This window comes from Oryctolagus cuniculus, chromosome 5, assembly GCF_964237555.1.
Source record: "Oryctolagus cuniculus chromosome 5, mOryCun1.1, whole genome shotgun sequence".
Taxonomy (NCBI): domain Eukaryota; kingdom Metazoa; phylum Chordata; class Mammalia; order Lagomorpha; family Leporidae; genus Oryctolagus; species Oryctolagus cuniculus.
Window position 1 is genome coordinate 33,544,239 of NC_091436.1, and position 24,531 is coordinate 33,568,769.

General features: G+C 38.8%; 1 protein-coding gene across 13 annotated transcripts in view; it reads left to right on the plus strand.

The window, feature by feature from the left end:
• The window catches only part of AHI1 (Abelson helper integration site 1), a 231,110-nt gene that overhangs the window by 136,227 nt on the left and 70,352 nt on the right, over window positions 1-24,531 (plus strand). For all 13 annotated transcript variants that reach the window (XR_011388506.1, XR_011388507.1, XR_011388503.1 and 10 more), the window contains one exon: window positions 22,956-23,011. Coding sequence is in view for 8 of the 13 variants with exons in the window: in XM_008263550.4 (XP_008261772.1) it covers window positions 22,956-23,011 (56 nt within the window). In the remaining 5 variants the exon portion in view is untranslated. The remainder of the gene's footprint in view (window positions 1-22,955; window positions 23,012-24,531) is intronic.

Consider the following 24,531-nt stretch of genomic DNA (forward strand, 5'->3'; position numbering starts at 1 on the left):
GAATATCCATCACTTATTGAAAGTGTCAACTAGCAATGGAAATTAGGTTTAGGAACCAGGCCTTCTGGTAATGATAGAAACCTCCAGATAATGTTGATTTGTATTTTCCAGAATTTTAAATGCACGTTTTCAGGAAGCTTTTTCCTTGAATGAAAAGTGAATGAAAATGTAGAGAATCACCCTGTGTTGTTCTTAGTCAGCAACTTGCCTGCAAGTCTGAGAGCACAGTTGATGAGAAATATGGAAACTGACAAATGACTAAATGGAGTGACTGGTCATTTTTAAAAAAATAATTTTAAGAGGCTTTTATATGATAAATTGTTAAATAAGGTGGAACACTGTTCTAATGTAAGACAATGTACTCTTTTCCCCACTTTCTCCTCTGAAAAACATTCAACTATAATTGCTTAAGTAGTAAAATTTGAAAATGATTTTTGACTAGTTTCCATCCTTTTTTGGACAGAACCAAAAATACTGTATTTTACTAGAGGTACTCTAATGAAAGTTGTTATTTGGTTTTAAAAATAAAAATTTTTTTTTTAGTAAATACAGGAATTAGTCTATGCAGTTCATCAAGCACTGTGCATACCTGCTCAATGACAGGAACTATGCCAAGCTCTGAGCGAACTGGACAGTGAAAGAAGGCCTTGGCAAGTGCTCTCAGTCTAGTCCAGGGGTCCATCAGACGAGGTAATAGTTAGAATACAGTGGTGATGAGTCCAGCAGGAGACACCAGGCAGCACTGTGGGAGTACAAAGAAGGGAGTAATCTGGTTAAATATATTATCTTTATGAAATGCACTTAGTTTCATGGCCCTGTTTAGAATTCTATGTTGCCTATATAACACAACAATCCTGTGTATTCAGGAGTTCTCTAAATGATAGCTTGGAACTAGAATCTGGGGACCAGCATTGTCACATGGCCAATAAGGCCAATACCTGCCACACCTGCATCCCATATGGGTGCCAGTTCAAGTCCCAGCTGCCCCACTTCTCATCTGGCTCCCTGCTAATGTCCCTGGAAAAGCATCTGAGGATGACCCTAGTCCTTGGGTCCCTGCACCCACATGGGAGACAGGGGAAGAAGCTCTTGACTCCTGGCTTCAGACTGGCCTAGCTCTGGTGGTTGCGGCCATTTGGGGAGTGAACCAGCAGATGAAAGATCTCCCCTGCCCCACAACTCTACCTTTCAAATAAACAAATAAGTCTTAAAAAAAAAATAGGATTCTGGATTTTGTTACTGGTCTTTTACAAGACTAACAAGTTGCATGAAAGCCTTTGTCACTATTCTCTCTTCAACTCTGTCTCCCAAGGGTGTTTAGATATTCTGAGAATAAGAGACTAAAACCCTCCAGTTTCTTTCATACTAATGTCCACATGTGGATGTGTTTGTGTGTATGCTTTCCCTTTTGAAAGAAATCAAGTCTTTTGAGATCATGATTATTAAATAGTCTAAGAAAGGTGGAGGTGAGCAGATTCTTTCATTCTGGCCAACTCAGTCTACAGAGGTTCTTGGCAGGGTGTCCTCTGATTTCATTTCTTTCCCTTTGGTAGTGGTATCATTGATACTTGATGCCATCTCAATCTTTGTAATCTGCCGTTTAAAGTGAAGATATAACAGAGTTGAAAGTAAAACACTCTAGTGTTAAAGGCAGTTTTAAGTGCACAGTATGTCAGACAAATTAACGTACTTCTTAATACTCACTGAATTTTTACAGTGAGAAAATAGTATAATAAGCATATTTTAATGTCTTCTGTTTGAGTTATAGAAAACTTCTAAATGGGTTTTTTTCTTTTTTTTAATTTATTTTTTAAGAAATACAACTGTAGAATATAGTTATTCTTCCCACCATATCAGCCCTCCCACCCATACTTCCACCCCTCCTCCTCCTCCCTCTCCCCTTGCTAGTCCCATTCTCCATTAAGATTCATTTTCATTTAACTTTATACACAGAACACCAACTCTATACAAGTAAAGATTTCAGCAGTTTGCACACACACACATGCACACACAAAATGTTTGAGAACTGCTTTTACAGTTAACTCTCAATACAATTAATTGAGAACAGAGGTCCCACATGGGGAGTTAATGCATAGTGACTCTTGTTGTTAACAATTAACACTTATGTATGACGTCAGTGACCACCCAAGGCTCTTGAAATGAGCTGCCTAGGCTATGGAAGCCTTACGAGTCCACAAACTCTGGCAGTTTTTGGATAAGGCCATAAGCAAAGTGGAAGTTCTCTCCTCCCTTTAGAGAAAAGTACATCCTTCTTTGATGCCCACTTCTTTCCGCTGGGGTCTCACTCATAGAAAGCCTTCAAGTAGAATGTCTTTCGCCACAGTGTCTTGCCTTTCCATGCCTGAAATGCTCTCATGGGCCTTTCAACCAGACCAGGAAGCCTTAAGGGCTGATTCTGAGGTCAGAGTGTTACTTAAAGTGACTAAATCATGTTTAATCTGTTTAAATTTATCATCTTTCCTCAGAATTTAAATTATATCTTTTATGAACGGGCCTGAGAAAATATATCTCACTTTCCCACGTTCTCCAAACCACAAGGCAATAAAATAGACAAAAACCTTTGTCCATCATTAAATCCTGTTTTTTTGTTGTTGTTTTTTTGTTTTTGTTTTTGTTTTTGTTTTGTAAGGCAGAGTTTTACAAAGAGGAGTAGAGAGAGAGAGAGAATCTTCTATCCCCTGATTCACTCCCCAAATGGCTACAACAGCAGGGGCTGTGCCAAGCTGAAGCCAGGAGACAGGAGCTTCTTCCAGGTCTCCCACATGGGTACAGGGGTCCATGCACTTGAGCCGTCTTCCACTGCTTTCCCAGGTACCTTGGCAGGGAACTGGATTAGAAGTGGAGCAGCCAGGGCCGGCGGCGCGGCTCACTAGGCTAATCCTCCGCCTAGCGGCGCCGGCACACCGGGTTCTAGTCCCAGTCGGGGCGCCGGATTCTGTCCCGGTTGCCCCTCTTCCAGGCCAGCCCTCTGCTGTGGCCCGGGAGTGCAGTGGAGGATGGCCCAGGTGCTTGGGCCCTGCACCCCATGGGAGACCAGGAAAAGCACCTGGCTCCTGGCTCCTGCCATCGGATCGGTGCGGTGCGCCGGCCGCAGCGCGCCGGCCGCGGCGGCCATTGGAGGGTGAACCAATGGCAAAGGAAGACCTTTCTCTCTGTCTCTCTCTCTCACTGTCCACTCTGCCTGTCAAAAATAAAATAAAATAAAATAAAAAAATAAAAAAAAAATAAAAAAAAGAAGTGGAGCAGCCAAGAGTTGAACCGGACACATATGGGATGCTGGCATCACAGGCAGTAGCTTAACCTTCTGTGCCACAATGCTGACCCATATTAAATCCTTTTTAGTTTCAACTTTGTCATTTTACTGATTTTTGAACTTTTTTTTATTTATAAAGGAAGTTTCTTTCATGTACATACTAGTGTCAGGAATGCGAGGACTTCATACATTCAGTACCTGTTGAATACTTACTTTGTCCCAGATAGGAGGTGCTCTGAAAGGATCAGTGAACAAAACAGGAAAAAAATCTTTGTCCTTGTGTAGTTTCCTTCTAGTGGAGAAAGACAAACAGTAAGGAAATAAATAAAAGAGAGTAAGTAGCAAATAAAGCAGGGAATGAAAATGGAGACATAGGGGGCGTGGATTGGAGTTGCTATTTAAATTATTCAAGGAAAGCTTCTGAAAGAAGCTGACACACATACTTTTTTTTTTTTTTTTTTTTTTTTTTTTTTTTTTTTGACAGGCAGAGTTAGACAGTGAGAGAGAAAGAGCGCACCGTGCTGATCCAAAGCCAGGAGCCAGGTGCTTCTCCTGGTCTCCCATGCGGGTGCAGGACCCAAGCACTTGGGCCATCCTCCACTGCACTCCCAGGCCACAGCAGAGAGCTGGCCTGGAAGAGGGGCAACCGGGACAGAATCCGGCGCCCCAACCAGGACTAGAACCCAGGGTGCCGGCACCACAGACGGAGGGAGGATTAGCCTAGTGAGCCACGGTGCCAGCCTACACACATACTTTCAAAAGAGAAAGAGAAAAGGAAAATAACATCCCACCAAGATCCTGAAGCAGGAATGTACCTGTCCATGTTGAACACCAAAAGGGTTAGTATAGCTGGAGTGGAAGGAATGAGGGGGAGAGTAGACAGTAACCAAAGGGAAATCAAGGGGACAAATTATACAGAACCTTGTGAAAATTAAATGCAAAACTCAGCCCCTTCTCCAGCACTGGCAATATTCACTGAAGACATCCTTTGACAAGGCAGATGGAAGGGATTGCAGTGTGCTGTTTGTTCAAAGAGCATGAACAGAGAGTACTGGAGAGTGAATGTGATGTAGCGACAAATTCTTCATTGAGAGGAAGAATGAGGCCCCATAAAGAAGATAGTGTTTGGGACAGGAATTAGCACAGCTGTTAAACTGCCGTTTGAGATACCTGTGTCCGGTATTGGAGTGCCTAGATTCAAGTCCCAGCTCCACTCACCATCCCAGCTTCCTGCTGATAAATACCCCTGGGAGGTGGGAGGTGGTGACTCAGGTAATTGTATCCCTGCCACCCTGTGGGAGACCCAGATTGAGATCACTGCTCTGAGCTTCAGCCCTTTCCCAGCAGATGGAAGAGAGTCCCTCTCCCCGCCCCCTCTCTTTCAAGTACATTTTTTTAAAATCAAGGCAGTATTTAAACTGAGAAGATTAACAAAGATAAGAAGTGTTAGGGTATTCCAGCTATTAAGAGCAGTTTAAAACATAAACATAGTAATTGAGGTGGGAGAAAGGGACTAAAATCAGAAAGAAGAGATGTTAAATCATTAAGATGGGGATTTGGAATGTGAGTGGTAATTGGAATTAGAGGGCAAAGGAGGCTTCTAATTTAGGTAAATGGGTAGATGGCATCTGTAGTGAAAATGTAGAAAGATAGGAATATTAGGGAAAGTATGAATTGTATTTTGGACATACTGAATTCAAAATGCCTAGAAGACTTCTGGAATAAAATATCTTAATAGTTCAAGCTTTCATTTGGACCCATTTATTAAATATCCTGCTAGGAGTCCAGCCCCATGCCAGGAACTATACTGTGTATTTTGGAGTAAAGGCTCGGAGCATAAGCTAACTGAAAATCCATTAACATATGTGTGGTATTTGCAAACACAAAAGTTAGTGAGATAAACCAAAAGAGGCTGCTGAATGAGAACCCAAGAGACTAAGAACTACTAGGGATGGCAATGAAGTGGGTAGCATGGATGTTTACCATCCAAAAGGGGTGAGGAACAGGAAGATACAGGAAATATCTTTGGCTGGTGTTGATATTGTTGTTCTCCTCCTCCTCCTTCCGTAATTCTTTCCTGTAATAACAAATCTTAGGCCAGCGCTGTGGCGTAGCGGGTGAAGCCGCCACCTTCAGTGCTGTCATCCCACGTGGGTGCCGGTTGGAGTGTTGGCTGCTCCACTTATGACCCGGCTCCCTGCTGTGGCCTGGGAAAGCAGTAGAAGATGGCCCCGGTCCTTGGGCTCCTGCACCCATGTGGGAGACCTGGAAGAGGCTCCTGGCTTCTGGTTTCATATTAGTGCAGCTCCAGCCATTGCGGCCGATTAGGGAGTGGGCCAGTGAATGGAAGACCTCTCTCTCACTACTTCTCCTTCTATCTCTGTGTAACTCTTTCAAGTAAATAAATAAATCTTAAAAAAAAAAAAAAAACTCAATGAAAAAGAAATATGTATGTTATAATATACCCATTTTATCCTTCCTATAGCTATACAAATATCTGTGATCTGTCAAGGTATTATCACATTTTCAAAATAATACCAGTGTTAAAGATAGATATTAAGTTTAATTTATAATTGAACACAAAATTAAGGTTTACTGGCTTTACCAATTTATGTGACAGACTTTGATAGAAACACATCTGCGCATCCCCAAATTGGATATCTAGAGCATGTCACAGAGGATGTGGAATGATATACTCCAGTCTCCTGTGAGAACTTCCTGAGGAAGCATTAAATACTAAAAATTGCATGCAGCTCTTGATAGCTTTTAAATAGGAATTAGGGTAGTCATTATTTGATTATTGGTTGGCACAGTTAAATTATTTTGTATTAGTTTAAAAATAAGTTAAAGATCTGCTAACTCTATATATTTAATGTATCAGTGAATTTAATTTTTCACTAATGTATATGATAAATAGTACAGATCACTGGGGATCAGCATAGCCCAGGAGATCTTCCCAGAAGAATCGGAGTGCACAGATAACTTACTTGAGGTCGCCTGTCTAGTAATTGCTGCACCAGTCTTCCAGTGCACACAGAATAGCTCCAGAATTAGCATATATTATGCTGATAAACTGTCCCTTGATGTATTTTTTCTAATTGTTAAGGAACAAAATCTAATGATAGAGAATTATGAGCAACTCATACTTTTGATTTGGAATAATAATTTTCCCAGAAAGTTATTTTTCAAAAAGTATTATAAATACCTTAAGGAAGGCAATCAACATGTAGACCATGCATAACAGCTACTTATTCCTGCATTCATTTTTGAGTTTTGCTATTTTTAGAAAAGTGGTCTAATAATTCCAGACTTGTGGAAGGAGTACTTTGTTTATTTGTTTGCCTACTTACAATTAAATACCAATGAAAAATTTTTTCAGTAAAAACTTAAAAGTTTCCTCTGATTGTGTAGAAGATTCTGCACTGTTGAAAGCTTTGGAAGATTTGCTTGCCTACCATATGATTATTAAATGTCCATTCGGAGTCTTGATTCTTTTCTTCAGCTTTATTAAAAAAAAATTAAGTCCCCTAAACCTCTAAATTCACAACATTTCCTTCTTCATTCTGAAAACTTTATTGTATATCAGCTAAAATAAGAGTTTTCTCCTGTATAATAACATACCATTATCATACCTCAGAAAACAAGTGTTGATACTATAGTATCATCTAGTAGAGTTCATATTCAGATTTTCTAGTTGTGGCTAAATATATTCAAAAAATTTTTGTTTGCTTGTTTTCCAGCATCCAGTCTAGATTTTAGCCTCACTCAATTTCAATTAATAATCTAGAGTTTCGTCTTTTTCCTTATGACATTGACTTTTTAAAGAGTATGACTGGGCTGATTTTCTTATAAAATGTTCAATGTTTAGGGTTTCCTATCTCATTGTGATTAGATTCAGACTGAACTTTTTTGGCAAGTGATACTATTGGTGTTGCTAAGTTTAGTTCTTCATCAAGGTAGTGAGCACCAGATCTCTCTATTGTAAAAATAAAAATTTACCATTTTACTTGCTGAGTAAACTGTGGGGTGATACTTGGAGACTGTGTGAACATCCCGTTTCCTCAGCTGATTTAATGGTTTCAGCATCAGTTGATGATCCTTGCTTTAATTAATTATCATAGTGGGGTGGGGATGCAAAATGGAGGTTTTCTGATGCTGCCATCCCTTCTATATTTATTATCTGGCATTCTTCAATCTAGAAGGATGTTTCTTTTTTTTTTTCCTGTCTTTTTGCATATTACAGATTTTTTTCATTCAATTGTTGTACCTCTTTTCTGTTGTTTCCTTTTGTTGCTCAAAGTGTCCCCTAATTTGGCAAAGAAGAACCCATATATGCTTATCCTCATGCCCTTCAATGTGAACCAGTTAGCATTTGAGCACTTATGATGTCATAGGTTCACCTAGTACTTTCTCTACCCCTGAGCTGGAATCAGTCATTTCTCCAGGAACCTCTGGTACTATTAATTGATAATGGAATTTAAAACTAAAATCTGGGACTCAGATTGTTAATAGTGAATAGTTGCTTCTAGGACTTTTCAGTGAGCAGATCTGGGTTTGTATGATCCAGTTTTTTTGGTTATGAATCCAATTTGTTTTTCAAAATGTCCATCTAATTATCCCAACACCAGGTATTTAAAAAAAAATCTTCCTCTTCATATACCAGTATGTACATGGGTCGTTTTAAAAACATTTTCATTCATTCTGTTGATCTGTGTCTACCCGTCTGTCAGCACTGCATTGTTACTTTAAACATTATAATAATTATTTTAGTAGTGTTTATATCAATTAGATTCTCTTTTGTTTTCTCAGGATATTTTCTAATACTTGCATGTTACTATGTACGAATTTCAGACTCAATATTGCCTAGTAGTCCAAAAAAATATTTTTTTAAATGTTTTCTTAATAATGTTTTATTCATTTCTTATTGTATTTATTCACATATTTTATCTTTTATACTGCCCTTATTAATGGAGTATTCTCTTCCATTATATATAACTTCTAGTTTGAATATGTAAAGGATACTGGTTTATATATTAAATTTTATATCATACTAAATTTCTGATTTTTTAGTTCTATTACTGGTTATATTGACTTTAACATTGATTCGTTTGGGCTTTCTAATATAAAATTATATTTTCTGAGGAATATAGTTTTATTTATTTTCCAGTTCTTTTTTTTTCCCAAGATTTATTTTTATTTGAAAAGCAGAGTGACAAAGAGAGAGACAGACAGTCAGAAAGAAATCATCTATCTGCTGGTTCATTTCCCTAATGGCTGCAACAGCTGTGGCTAGACCAGGCCAAAGTCAGGAGCCAAGAACTCCATCTGGGTGGTGGTAGCCCAAGTAGTTGGGCCACTTTCTGCTGCTTTCCAAGACACATTAGCAAGGACCTGGACCAGAAGTGAAGCTGCCATTTCTCCAGGAGGCACTCACAGGGGATGCTGGTATCGCAGGCAGTGGCTTAACCTGCTGTGCCACAAGGCTGGACCCTTCTTTTCCAATTCTTAAGAAGGGCTTGCAATCCCGATACAGACAACTTTATGTTAAACTTAGCAGAAAAGACCCCTACTTTCATTTTATTTTTTTTAAGATTTATTTATTTATTTATTTGAAAGGCAGAGTTACAGAGAGGCAGAGGCAGAGAGAAAGGGAGAGAGAGAGGTTTTCCATCCGCTGGTTCATTCTCCAAATGGTCACAGCAGCCAGAGCTGGGCCATTTCAGAGCCAGGAGCCAGGAGTCAGGAGCTTCTTCAGGTCTCCCACATGGGTACAGGGACCCAAGGACTTAGACTATCTTCTACTGCTTTCCCAGGCCATAGCAGAGAGCTGGATTGGAAGTGGAACAACCAGGACTCTAACCGGTGCCCATATAAGATGCTGGCACGGCCGACAGAGGCTTTACCTGCTACACCACAGTGCCAGCCCCTGATTACCGATTTTTAAAAATTGATTATATAATGTTGAAGATTTTATGGTACTCCATCATCATGATTTTAAATGTTATTAATAAGTAATATTGGGTAATTTGAATAAGTACTCTAGGATCCCTGCTTTCTAAAACTATATTCTACTGGAATATCATGAATGTTTAATTTTTGTTTGGCCTAGGTAATTAATGTCTAGCCTCTCCCTATCCTGTATAGAGATGCACAGGAGACTTCAAAACTCACATAGGTTGTAAAGGTATAGTGTTGCCTGAGAAAAACAACTCATATGAGGATGTTGTGCTAGGGAGAATGAAACCTGTCCTGCTCCTAGCATGGTGCTTTGTGGTTAGTGGAGAGCACATGACCATCTGGTGATGTGAGATTGCTGGGTATATGTTTTAGCTTCGGAAGTGGCATACATTCTTGCCTGTTTCCATTTTGCAGTAAATTGATTAGTCTTTGTTCTTTCTTCCTTTGATCATGGTCCAGAGTTGAAGGTTGGAAAGTTTAGGGAAACTTTAAAATGCGATTCTGCTGTTCATGATATGCAGATAAATGAGGTGAAATGTCATGATTTGGCAGTGTACAAAATATAATATGAGGAATGTCTCCTAAGAAGCATAAAATTTCTTGTGTTATCTTCTCTATAGTATGATACTGGCTGGAAAATTCAGAAGTTTTTTTTTCTTATTTTTTGACAGGCAGAGTGGACAGTGAGAGAGAGAGAGACAGAGAGAAAGGTCTTCCTTTGCCGTTGGTTCACCCTCCAGTCGCCGCCGCAGCCAGCGCACTGCGCTGATCCAATGGCAGGAGCCAGGAAATTATCCTGGTCTCCCATGGGGTGCAGGGCCCAAGTACTTGGGCCATCCTCCACTGCACTCCCTGGCCACAGCAGAGAGCTGGCCTTGAAGAGGGGCAACCGGGACAGAATCCGGCGCCCCGACCGGGACTAGAACCCGGTGTGCCAGTGCCGCTAGGCGGAGGATTAGCCTAGTGAGCCACGGCGCCGGCCTTCAGAAGATTTTTAAGTAATGCATTTCAGTTTTGTAGCAGGTATAGGAGCATTATCAGAGGAAGCAGTAAATTTACATTTTTGAAGAGAGTCCCAGAACAGTAAGTAAAGCATTCTAATAACTGATGTGCATCCTGAACACTGCATTTTAGCTCATGATGGCACAGGAGCACAGCACAGGAGAGTCCATTGATCCTGGTAATATTTGAGTAAATTCTTTAGAAGCTTGTGTGTTTCAGGCATTTGGGTTAGGCACACTAGATATAAAGATAATAAAAATCAGCCACAGGGGCTAAACAAATGTATAAAGGGGTCTAGAGGGTTTGTGGCTTCAGTGCTTGGGTTTTGGTCCTAGAATTGCTGCTCATTGGTTGTGTGACCTCGGGAATGTTACTTTCTGATTTGCTTTCATTTTTTTTTAATTTAACATTTATTTGTTTGTTTAATTGAAAGTTACAGAAAAAGAGGGAGAGAAAGATCTTCTATCAGCTGATTCTCTCTCTCTCTCTCTCTCTCTCTCTCTCTCTCACACACACACACACACACATGCGCGCGCATACACGCACATGCCCCATGCAGACACTTCCTCCATGTCTCCCACATGCCTAAAGGTTAGTAGGTGATGGATCAAGTACTTAGGTCCCTGACACCCATATGGAAGACTTGCATGGAGTTCTAGGCTCTTGGCTTTAGCCTGATCCAGCACTGGCTGTTGTGGCCATTTTGAGAGTGAACCAGCAAATTGAAGATTGTGTGTGTATGTGTGTGTGTATACATGTATGTATGTCTCTGTCATTCTGCCTTTCATATAAATAAATACAAATACAGATAAATATTTATATTTCATATATTAAAAAAAAAAAAACCCTGTTCAACTTACACCCAATCTGCTAGGCCACAGGAGTAAATTCCTTAGTCTCATCACTTTCATGTTGCAGTGATCTCCTAGTGACCGAGACCTGAAAGCCACTTCCTCCAGAGTGTGGGCCCATGGCAGGCCCTTGATGTACTGCAAACAGTCTGACAAAGTAGCCACTTTCCAAGGGCATTTATAGCTTCTGTTGGCTGAGAGCCCTCAGTGAACTCAGAAAACTCATTTTTCTGCCCATACCTTTGGAAGAAGCCTTCCTACTCTGCGCAGGTTCTTCCATGCTCAGTACCCAGTAGAACAAAGCCCTCCCACACCCACATGTAGCCACCACATCATGGTAGTGAGATCCCAGAAAAACGTCCTCCTCTGATCCACTCTTCAGGGTTTGCCAGCCCTCTTGCTTTAGTCTTTGTAGCTCTCTAGAAAGAAACTAAACTGAACGATTTCAAATTTTAAAATCATTACATAGAATGAAGATTAAGTGGAAGAATTATCACAACAGACTAAGTTGTGAGAGTAAAGACAAGATGAGCTGAAAACTAAGCTTTTTTTGTTTTGTTTTGTTTAAGATTTATTAATTTATTTGAAAGTCAGAGTTACACAGAGAGGAGAGGCAGAGAGAGAGAGAGAGAGAGCGCGAGTGATCGAGAGAGGTCTTCATTCTGATGGTTCACTCCCCAATTGGCCGCAGTGGTCTGAGCTGTGCCGATCTGAAGCCAGGAGCCAGGAGCTTCTTCCGGGTCTCCCATGTGGGTGCAGGGGCCCAAGACATGGGCCATTTTCCACTGCCCTCCCAGGCCATAGCAAAGAGTTGGATCAGAAGAGGAGCAGCCAGGACTAGAACCAGCGCCCATATGGGATGCCTTCGCTTCAGGCCAGGTCGTTAACCCACTGAGCCACAGAGCTGGCCCTGAAAACTAAGTTAATAGGCTAAAATTTTTCTGAGCAAAAGAATGGTAGGATTCTGCAAGCTGAAGGGCTTCTCAAGTTGCAAGAAAGATGTTGAGGAACAGTTTTTTTTGTTTTTTGTTTTTCATGTAAATTGTTGAACTCTTTACTTTAGTATAGAATTGGTGTTCTGTGTATAAAGTTAATTGAAAATGGATCTTAGTGGAGATGGGACTGGGAATGGGAGGGGGAGGAGGGGTGTAAGTATGGGTGGGAGGGTGGGTATGGTGGGAAGAATCACTATATTCCTAAAGTTGTACTTAAGAAATGCATGAAGTTTGCATTTCCTATATAAAAGGTTTCTTTGGGAGATGGGCAAAAGAGTACTCTTAAATTAAAAAATCATTATAAAAAAAGATAAATGATAAGGACACACTAATGCATAATCCTGGTGAAATTTCCAGTTTCCTAGGTAAAGGGAAAATATTAAGTTTCTAAATGGCAGAAATAGGTTCTTGCTACAGAAAAGAAAATCAAGTGAGTGTTTTGGTTTCACATCTGAAACACTAGAAGCTGTCTGGTGGTAGAATGACATATACAGACAACCAAGACAAAGGATTGCATATCCACAAATCTGTTATTTAACTAAGATATTGTACTTCTGTGCACAAAGGAAAGAAAGGCAAATTTGGATATACAAGGATTTAGAAAGTACTCTAAGCAAATGACAACTGAATTAAAACAGAAATCTCAAGACATAGGGGAAACATTGGACTTTCTATTAGACATATAGTAAAACATTGTTTTTTTTTTCTTTTCTTTCTTTAAATATTTATTTATTTCAAAGTCAGAGCTACAGAGAGAGGGGAAGAGACAGAGAGAGATAGTCCATCTGTTGGTTCACTCCACAGAAGACCACAACAGCCAGGGCTGGGCCAGGCCGGAGCCAGGAGCCAGGGGCTTATTCTGGGTCTTCCATGCAGATGCAGGGGCCCAAGCACTTGGGCCATCTTCCCCTGCTTGCCCAGGTGCATTAGCAGGGAGCTGGATTAGAAGTGAAGCAGCTAGGACATGAACCAGCGTCAACAGGGATACCATCACCACAGGTTGTGGTTTTACCTGCTCCATCACAGCACCAGCCCCAAGAGATTGTTTTTCTATAGAATTTTTGTTTCATAATTCATACTTAGTACTTCCTCCAAATTCCTGTGCATGTTGATGCATTTAAATTTAACTGTAAATTTATATATACAAATGGAGGAATTAAGGCCTTTTGAAAGTTTAATATTGGGGCCCGTATTGAGGCACAGTGGGTTATGCCATTGCTTGCCCATATCTCAATGCCAATTCAAATCTCAGCGGTTCTGCTTCTGAAACAGCTTCCTACTAATGTTGCCTAGGAAGGCAGCAAGTGATGGCCTGAGTGCTCGAGTGCATGCCACTCCTGTAGGTGACCAGGATGAAATTCCTGGCTCCTAGCTTCAGGCTGGCCCAGATCTGGCTGTTGTAGCCATTTGGATAGTGAACCAAATGGAAGGTTTCTCTTTCTTTGTGTCTGTGTGTATGTGTGTCTCTCTCTGTCACTCTGCCTTTCAAACAGTAAATAAATCTTTTTTAACAAATAAAAAATAAATAAAAATTTGATCATCGTCACAAGTGAGGAAGTATTGGTAAATGAAATATCTTGGCTGAGGGAGGTTCAAACATTTTATTTGAATACATTAATAAATGTATTTGTTACTATTAGAATCAGGAAGGTAACTAATAGCAAAATTGAAATGTTAATAAAAATTGAAAGAAGAAACTCAAGATCAACAGGCAAAGAAAAAAATGTAGGTACCAAAATTGCCCACAAACAAGAAGGAAAAATAAATAAACATTAAATGGAGTTTTGCTTCAAGTTAGTATGTACATGATAGATAATGGTTATCTCTCTACTGTTGCTGAACAAAAAGACCTCACATAAATTTTAAAAAGCTGTCAAAGAGATGTGAGTGCAAAAAAATCTAAATGAAAAATAAATTACAAAGAGAAATAAGCCTTGCTTTATAAAGGAGTAAAAACCAGCAGTCTCTTTAACATGTATGAGCATTTAACAACACAGAAACATGGGAGAGCTGAGGGATAAGCCTTCCCACAGGGAGCGTGATGCTGAGACAAGGAGAAAACAGCTGACATTCTAGGGATCCCGTGGGCTTCTGGCCTGATAGAATGAAATCTGGAAGTCAGTCTTCGCTTCCCTACCCTCAGTCTTCCCCCACAGGACTTTCATAGCATAAGCAGTGACATAGGATACTGGGAGAAAGGAAGACAAGGAAGGAGGGAGGTCTCATATCATCCAGCAACATAAACCCCAAAGTTCTAGAAATAAAGAACTCATCTGGGGGATAGTTGAAACAGTAGACATCCTAAAGTTAACTAAGGCAACTGCTCAGCCCCTACAGAAGCCAAGTCCTGATTGAAGGAAGAGATCTACCCCTCCTCCTAGCTTTCTAAAAGAGGAAATGGTGAACCCTTTCTGGAGAATGATGTTTTCTGTTTCAGTCTCTCCTGATTGTGTGTCTGGCAGCTCTGACCCTTCAGTCAGAAATTTTGAATCATGTACAGAAGCAGAAATAGATAACCCATAATCAGGAAAAACAGTGGTCAATAAGAAGTAATAGGAAATGTGAGCAAAAATGAGTGAGAAGATGGAGAATTTCATCAGAGAAATAGAAGCTTTCAGGGAAACTAATGGAAATTCTAGACTTTGGAAGAGTATAATAGATGAAATGAAAATACATTAAATAGACCTAGCAGCAGATAAACCAGATTGAAAGAAAGGATCACTTAATTTAGGGCAAGACAATAGAAATTTTATGTTATCCGAATTAAAGTATAAAGTGGAAGGGAAACATGGGAAAAGAAGAGTGTTAGATCAGTGTCTACATGAAATAGACTAAACATATCATTGGAATTTCAAAGGGAAAACAAAATGAATTGAAAAATATTTGAAGAATTAATGGACTAGGAGTTTACCAATTTGAATAAAAGTCATTGACCTATAGACATTAAAAGCTTAGCAGACTATATATATATATATATAAATGAAACACATCTAGGTACATATTAACTAAACCAAAGAATATGAAACACAAATAGAAAATTACAAATGCAGCCAGAGGAGAACATTTTTTACATTTAGGGGAATAACAAGAATGATGCCTGCCTTCTCATAAGTAAGAATAGATTGAAATCATTTTCTGAAGAAAATGACTGCCATCTTAGATGGCAGTACTCAGCAAAAACAACATAAATGAATGTCCACTGAAAACTTAAGATTTGCGCTATAAGATCCTCTATAGAAAGTGAAAAACTTTATTTTGCTTAGGGACATTTGGATATTTATAACATCATTCGTGGGTCATACAAAATTACCAACTGCAAAATTAGTCTGCTATAGATGTATTGAATTTTGACTTCTGCCTGTGGTTGTCTTGGCATGGCCAGACCAAATAGTTTTGCAGGCCTTGTATATACTGCCCACAGCCAGAAGTTCCTCACCCCTGGAAGGGAAATGATCTCAGGTGGAAACTTTGAATCTTGAAGAAAGAATAAAGAACACTAGAAAGGTTAAACCTGTGGATACCTTTGAAAGACTGACACTTAGGCATTCTTTAGAAGACTATTGACTTTTTAAAGCAATTATACTGACAGTATATTCCTGCGTATATGTTACATGTGGAAGTAAATTACAAAACAGTAGTAGCATACAGAGTAGTAGGATAAATGAAACTGTACTATTTTAAGGTGCTTATATTGTTCTTGAAGTAGAAGTCCCTAATTCAAGATATAAAATAATATATATAAGATGTATTGAAAGGCAGAATTACAGAGAAAGAGAGAGAGGGAGAGAGAGAGGTCTTCCATACACCGGTTCACTCCCCAAATGGCCACAACTGCCAGAGCTAAGCCAATCCAAAGCCCGGAGCCAGGATCATCTTCTGGGTCTCCCAAGCAGGTGCAGGGGCACAAGCTCTTGGGCCATCTTCCGCTGCTTTCCCAGGTGCATTAACCTGGATCAGAAGTGGGTTAGCTGGGACTCGAACCTGTGCCCTTATGGCTTTACCCACTACGCCATGGCACTGGCCCCATATATATTTAAATATATTTTAAATAAGTATATTCATTCACTTTTTTTATTGATTGATTTACTCTATAAATGTTGTTTATTCTCAGGTTCATTTGGAGCTAATTTAATTTTTAGAATGTTCCATGACAACTTGGACATTTTAAGTATAGTATATTCCTGTACCATTAACATACTTAGTGAATATATTTATAATTTGGAATATAAATATAATTATGTCTTCATTTATTTCATGTTTCTCACAAAATATGCATGTTATTAATTAGGTTCTTCAAAGAAACAGAATGAATAGAATCTATCTATAGAGAGAGGGATTTACGTTAAGGAATTGACTGGCACCATTGTGGAGACTGGCAAATTCATAATCTGCAGGGTTGACCTGCAGCCTAAAGACCCACAGAAGAGTTGAATCTTGGAGCCAAAGTCAATCTGTTAGAATCTGTTAGAATTCTCTCCCTCAAAGGTCTGACCTTTTCTTTTAAGGCCTGGAGCTGATTGGATAAGGACTTCTTAAATTATGGAGGCCAATCCACTTTACTCAGAATCTGTTGACTTAAATGTTAATCCCATCCAAAATGCCTTTAAAGAAACATCTAGAACATTATTTGACCAAATATTTGGGTACTGTGGCCTAGGCAAGTTGGTAAATAAGATTAACCATTATATCAAGCTGTTTATTTTTTGAGCTGTCATTTATCATTATACCTTAATAAAAGTGAAAATGAGTTATAAATTCAAATTTTTTTAAACTTTTATTTGAATTATATGGCTTTCCCCCCCCATAACCTCCCTCCCACCCGCAGCCCTCCCATCTTCCACTCCCTCTCCTATCCCATTCTTCATCACGATTCATTTTCAATTATCTTTATATACAGAAGATTAACTTAGTATATACTAAGTACAGATTTCAACAGACTGCACCCACAAAGACACACTAAGTATAGAGTATTGTTTGGGTAGTAGTTTTACCGTTAGTTCGCAGAATACAACACATTAAGGACAGAGGTCCTACAGAGGTGCACAGTGACTCCCGTTGTTGATTTAACAATTGACACTCTTATTGATGACGTCAGTAATCACCTGAGGCTCTTGTCATGAGCTGCCAAGGCTATGGAAGCCTCTTGAGTTCACCAACTCAGATCTTGTTTAAACAAGGCCATATTCAAAGTGGAAGATCTCTCCTCATTTCAGAGAAAGGAACCAGCTGCAGGACTGGAGCTCCCCTCTGTACGCTCCCAACACTTTAGGAAGCTCTAGGGGTCTATTTGGGGTTAAGTGGCATGAAATTCCTGTGTCTGATAGCCAGGAACAGATAACATCTGAAGGAACTGGTTTAGGTCCTAATGCCCAAGAATGGTGAGAAAGCCTTTCTGGAAATTCTGATGCCATTCCAGTAACTCATGGAATTGAAAGCTCATAGCATGAAACAGAACCACATCAGAGTCATGTCCTGAGAGCAGTACAGAGCTTTCAGAAGATACATGTAAGGAATATGAAGTAATGGATTCTTTATCTTGCAGAAACACAAGAAATATTACAAGCATTGAAAATCAGCTGAGGAAATTATTTTAGGACCAGCAGCTTCTAAAGAAGCTATAATTCTGTTTCTCACACTACTCCCAGGGTAAAGGTAGATAAGAAGATGAGATCAAGTTGTAAGCATTATGTTGTGATTCTTAGAGAGATTCCTGAAACACCACTAGTAGAGGAAGTGAAAACTTTATTCAAAAATGAAAGCTACCCCAAAGTGATAACTTATGGCCTTGCACACAATAGTAACCTGTATATCATTTTCCATTCAGACAGAGGTGCACAACAGGCTTTTAAATATTTAAGAGAAGTTAAAGCACTTTGGAGAAGCCAATCATGAAAAGAATAAATGCCATCCATTCATTTTTTTCTAATAGTTATAAATTCATGGATTCTTGTATAAGAGCACTTCAAAAAATTTATAAGTTTACTTTGACAAAAGGTTTTGAATTGCATGTGCATTTTTTCATAAAATGCGTTTTTCATTAACGTTTTAAAGACTCTTGCTATATATAATCAACACATTCAAACACAGTATACCTCACCAGTCTTTATGTAGCCTATATGTATTTCCTGCCAACAGCTCTCACTCTCCTAATCTTGTACCTTACTTGAAACACCACTCCCTTTCCTATTGGTGGTTTTGTGAATGGCTTTAATTCACCAGAATCTTGCAAAACAAACATGGCTGCTGTGCATAGGGCTCAACCTTCATAAAGAAATGAAGCCTTATTGTTTTGGTGATGCCTTGTTTTAGGTCATCTAGTGGTCCAGAAGACTTAATGGAGGGCTTTTTGTCATTGGGGGATGATCCACTGAACAGATGTAGTTCATGAGACTCCAACTGATGACACAACCTACAGGAACAAACTTACCTTCTAAAGGAGTCTCCCACTTTGCAGATGGTACAGAAGATAACAAGAAGATGGGGGATCCCAAGACTCCATCCTTCAACAGCTGAAGCAAAGGCTCCAGCAATGAAGTTTGATTTATTAACCTCAGATTTTCCCTCTTTACCCAGAAGTTCATCAGTAATACCATGAACAGCAGTTAAGATGCCACTTGGGATGCCTGCATACCATAACAGAGTACCTGAGTTTGAGCGTCAGCTTTGCTCCAGATTCCAGCTTCCTGCTAATGCACACCTTCCTGCTAATGCTAATGCAGATTATGGCTGAAGTAATTGGGCCCTTAGCACCCATATGGGAGATCCAGATTGAGTTTCTGGCTTCTGAGCATTTCAGGAGTGAGCTAGTGGATGGGAATTTCTCTCTCTCTCGATCTCGATCTCCCCAGTAAAATAAATATTTGCCACGTGAACTCATTTTGGATAATAGGATGTCTGCTGTTAAGTGTCTTACAGGGGCTAGCGTTGTGACACAACAGGTTAGGCTATACTGCCTGTGACACCAGCATCCTTTATCAGAGCACTAGTTTGAGTGAGTTGAATCATGAGCAGTAGGACCCCAAAGTTCATCTGTAGTGATTTTTAAAAACCAGAGGGCTGTCGGTGTAGTTACTCATTTATATATTATGGAGGGGGGCGGGGGGAGGGATCTGTGGCTGCCAATCAGCATGTTAATTCATTTGTTACTCTCTGTCCTTCACTGCCTACCTCCAAAAGCAAAATAACCAACCAGCCTCTGAATTGTATGTTTCTGACTGCTTTGACCAGTGCAGTCCAGTCATAACCATTCTAAATTTATGAATTGAAATGTTTAATATTTTACTCTCCTATTGACATTTTTAGAATTTTAGGTCCCAGAATGATAAGGCAGACCAACCCTAGAGTGATTTATTTGTGTTGGACTTAAAGAGAAAACATTGTACCTTACGGTGTTAAATAGTGTAGAAGAAAAATTTTTTTATTTTTAATTTATTTGAGAGGTAGAACAAGAGAGAGATACAATGAAAGTGATCTTTCATTCAGTAGTTTACTCCCCAAATAACCACAACAGCTAGGACTAGGCCAAGTCGAAACCAGGAGCCAAGACCTCCATCTGAGTTTCCCACATGGGTGGCAGAGACCCAAGTATTTGAACCATCATCTGCTGCCTCGCAGGATGCCTGTTAGTAGGGAGTTTGAGAGGAAGCAGAGGCAGGTTTCAGTCTCAGGCCCTTTAATGTAGAATGTGAGTGTCCAAGAGATGGCTTAACCTGCTGTGGCACAACACCTGCCCTGAAACTTTTTTCGGTATACAGGGCATTTATCACTTTGTTTCCCTCCCTTTCTCCAATAATATAGTTTGGAATTTATTGAAACCATCAGGAAGTCATTTTTGAGTTAAGGTGAAAAAAAGAGTGTTGAAAAAAATTAATTCATAACTTCTTGGTGAATAAAGTTGTAGCTCTCATATTAAATACATGATAGTTTTTAGAAAATGTCTAAAATATTTTAAACCCATGTTAAATTAATCTTATTAAGTCATGCCATATTCAGAGTTCTCTTTAAGATAGGAGTTTAATTTTTCATTTTAGGAATAATTATAGTAAAAATTGTCCCTCACATTAGTGACTTATAGGTACAAACAGAAACTATAAATCGTGACTGCTGGAAAGCACCATTGTGACATAAACATTTTAGTAATATATTAAAATCAGTATAAATAGAGGTTAAAGTTGCATTACTGTGAAACTGTTGTTCCAACTCAGTTACTCTTTGGAGATTTATGTTAGTGGGTAACTGATAAGAAAGAGCTTTAAAAATGCTGTACATTTTGCTACAAGCCAGAATTATTATTTCTTTGTAATTTATGGTTCAGCTTGACAATTGCTTTTGATTTGGTGGATTGATAACATGGTATAATTGATTTACACAATTTAAAACTATTCATTTCTGTACACTGCTTTTTTTAAAATCATCTGCTAGGTGAAATATACAGCAAAACTACCTGTGTTGAAATTTGAGTTTTTAAAGAAAAAGTATTAATAATAATTGACTATATTTATGATAAAAATGATTATTTTGGTTTATTTAGATAATGCTGCAGTTAGAGAAAATGATAAACATTTAAAGTTTAACACCCTCTGAATGCAGTGGACTTACAGTAAACACGTTGAAAAAAATTTATAATTGGGTAAAAATGTTAAATAGCAATTGGCTACGGTCAATTTGTATAGCAGTCAGACCACAATAGTGAGTAACCACTGGTAAGATACTGCTAATTCCTGAGCCCCATGGTATAACCACTCTCATTTGAAAACCAGCGTTGGGGCCAGCGCTGTGGTGTAGTGGGTAAAGCCACCACCTGAGGCACTGGCATCCCATATGGGTGCCCATTTGAGTCCTGGCTGCTCCACTTCCAATCCAGCTCCCTGCTAGTGCACCTGGGAAAGCAGTGGAAGATGGCCCAAGTACTTGGGTCCCTGTACTCATGGAAAGAAGCCCCTGGTCCCTGTCTTCTGACTTCAGATCCGCCTAGCTCCAACTGTAGCAGCCATCTGGGGAGTGAACTGGCAGATGGAATCTCTCTCTCTCTCTCTCTCTCTCTCTCTCTCTCTCTAACTCTGCCTTTCAAGTAAATAAATAAATCTTAAAAAAAAAAAATCAGGCCAGTATTCCTAATATCAGTGATTGTAACTAAGAGGCTTGTGGGAGTACAAGGGCTGATAGGTAGAGACTTCTGTACTATTAAAATCTTATACAAGAATCTGCATCAATTGAATATTTTCCAACATTTTACTCTTTTTTTAAAAATTGTTTTAACACAAAGCCAGTGTTACTCTATGAATACAAGTCTTTCCATCAAAATAGCCTGAATACTTTGTTTTTCCATGGAAGACAAAACCTTGTTCATTTACTCTTTTATTTCTTTTTAACAACAACATCTCTGTTTTACTAGACTCCTGAGATCAGAACTCATGATTGATTAATCTTTTATCACTGAGTGCCAAGTAGCCATGCAGTAAATAGTAGTTGATTTAATGAAGTCCAGTGATTTATTTTTTACTGGCTAACAGTATTTTTGTTTAAAGACTTATTTATATGAAAGTCAGACTTAGAGATTTAGAGAGAGAGATCGATCTTCTATCTTCTGGTTTACTCCCCAGATGGCTGCAATGGCCAGGGCTAGGCCAGGCCAAAGCCAGGAGCCAGGAACTTCATGTGTCTCCCACATGGGTAGTAGCGGCCCAAGTGCTTGGACCACCAACCTCTGCTGCTTTTCCCAAGCCATTAGCAGTGAGCTGGATTAGAAGAGGAGTGGCCAGGACATGATCTGGTGCCCCTACGGCATGCTGGCATCACAGGAGGCAGCTTTACCTGTTGCACCACAGTGCCATCCCCTGAAGTTTTTTAAATTTTAAATTTTTTAAATCAAGCCAAAACTACTTTTTTTTAAATCATGTTTCATGATATGTTGCTCATTTTGAACATAATCTTAAAAAGTAAAAAGTGATTATTTTGTGTTGATCTCAATCTCTTATCATACTTTAAGAAAAATAGTTAAATGCTTCTAAAAGAAAGGAACTAAGATTTTTTTTCAGCTGGGAATTTTGCTAATTGCTGTTAACAGTCTTTAGTGTTCTCATCTCAGGTCTGCCTGTGACAGCCTTTCATGTTATTTGAACAAACTATTCTAATATCCTATCTCATGTTAGTTTGCTGATGGATGGATATTCCAAAGTCTATGAGCCCCATAACTGTGTTCACTTTTAACCTGAGCCAGACTTTGAAGGAGTAGCTTTACAGATGAGATGCTGTGTATTATATCTTTAAAGACTGTTTATTACAGATAAATGCATAGCAGACATTAGGAACAGAAAGGTAAATCCACAAATGGAGAAAGGATAGCTCTCAAGATCAGCCGTCCGTGTTATGTTCAAGGAGACTCAGAGTAACTTTCCTCCAGACACCCTGCAGTGACACACAATACGCCGGAGTGGGAAGTCAGATACTCAGAAATCCAAGTAGATGTATGTAGTCTTTCTAGAAAAGAAGGCAGCAGTGATGCCTTTCATAGCCTTTTGTGATGTTTCTTAATAAAAATGTAATCATCTCAAGTCAGAAATGAAACTTTTTGTGCAAGAAAAGCAGTGGATATCAGGTAATGATACAATTTGTGAGCTAAAAGTGGGAGAAGGACACATATTACACTATTGCTAGACACCACTTAAATGGGAAAATTGACTTGGTTAACCTTGGGTTGGTGTTTTTGCTAAACTCACTATTTCTGACTGCAGAATTCATGATACAACTTTAAGGGATCCTGCCGAGTGAGGCTTCTTTCTCTTAAACTGTATGAATCATGTCTCACTGACTTAAATGTCTTCCAAATAAAATGAATAGGCATAACCAAATATCCACAATCTTTTCTTTCTACAGGGATTATCAGCGTAGAAAGAAGGCCTTGTAACCATCAGGTGGATACAGCACCAACGGTAAGGCCATTTATTTCTAAGTTGTTCAACTGATAAGAAACTAAAAAAGTATACTGCTTACAGTGACTAAAATGCTGTAGTGGAGAGCTCTCACAGCCTTCCTGTTGCCAGAAGTTACAGCCTTGCAAGAATATTACCTTTATGTTTTCTTATTAACAAAGAAAATTTTCTAATTTAGCCAACACATAGGAAAATAAGATGCTAATTTGTTTTTATAGGATTTATATATATATGAATGTTTTTAACTTAATAATTTATAGTGTTGGTAATGTTATGTATATTGATTTATATAAATTTATATAAATTTTTAGTATATTGATTTATGCTCTTTTGAAAATGAATTTTAGCCTGTACGCTGGCATTATTTAGGGTGAATGTTTTGGAATAGAGAAAGAAGTCCACTGTGCTTCATTTCTCTAGTAGGTTACTTTCCTTTATTATTACAAAAGTGAAATTTTTCCCATTTATCCCAGATAGCCAAAAGCACTTAACAGTTATAGTATCTGTTTATCATATTTTTAAGATATTTTTAAGGAAAAGAAGTAGACTTTCCTTTTGGCCTTCGAATATATTTGTATGATATGTGTGTGTGTGTGTGTGTGTGTGTGTGTATCAGCTGCTAGTTCCCAGCTGAAAGAATCAAAGAAAATATAATCTAGAGTACATCTTAATTTTCCTGAAGCGTAATCTTAGTTCTTATCTTTCATTTCTATACAATGCATCTTCCAAGTGCTTCATATGATTCACCGTTTCATGTTATGAGAAAGATTTGATAACACTTTTTTAAGAAAATAAAGACAAGAGCAGGCCTTAAAGTACAACAGATTGAGCCTCTGCTTGGGTTGTCCACTTCCCATTTCAGAGGGCCAGTTCAGCGAGTCCTGATTATGCTGCTTCCAATCCGGCTTTCTGCTGATGCATCCTGGAAGGGAGCAGATGGTACAAGTGCTTGGGCCCCTGCCCTGTGCAGGAGACCTCCTGGAGTTCTGGGTTCCTGGCTTGAACCTGGCCCAGTTCTGTCTGTCTATAAGCATTTGGAGACTGAACCAGTTGAAGGAAGATATCTCTGTTACTCTTTCTCTGTCACTCTGCCTTTCAAGTAGATGAAAATAAAGGTTACCAAATAAAAAGAAAAGGAAGACAATATTAAACTTTTTAAATGTTATTAATGATGAATAATTGCCTCACTAGAAAATTGGATCCAGTTTCTATTTGTAGTAAGTTTATGTGATTGGTTTAAGATTTTTGGTAACTTAGTATGCATATGGTGCTCCAGAAAAGACTAGTGTATGAAGAGTTAGTCATCAGCATAATTATAAAAAAGTATTTGTCACTAGTGTTTGTCTTAGTCATCCTTTAGTAACTATGCTAAAAAGTAGGCAAAATATTATGTAATTTTTCTTATTTAATATTAAAAAATTAAAGATTAGCAATTAAGGAAAACTATTTTAATGTTTTTGAATAGTAAACTAAGTCATTGGATTATTTTATATAATTTTGAAATATGTTTTATTCCTATA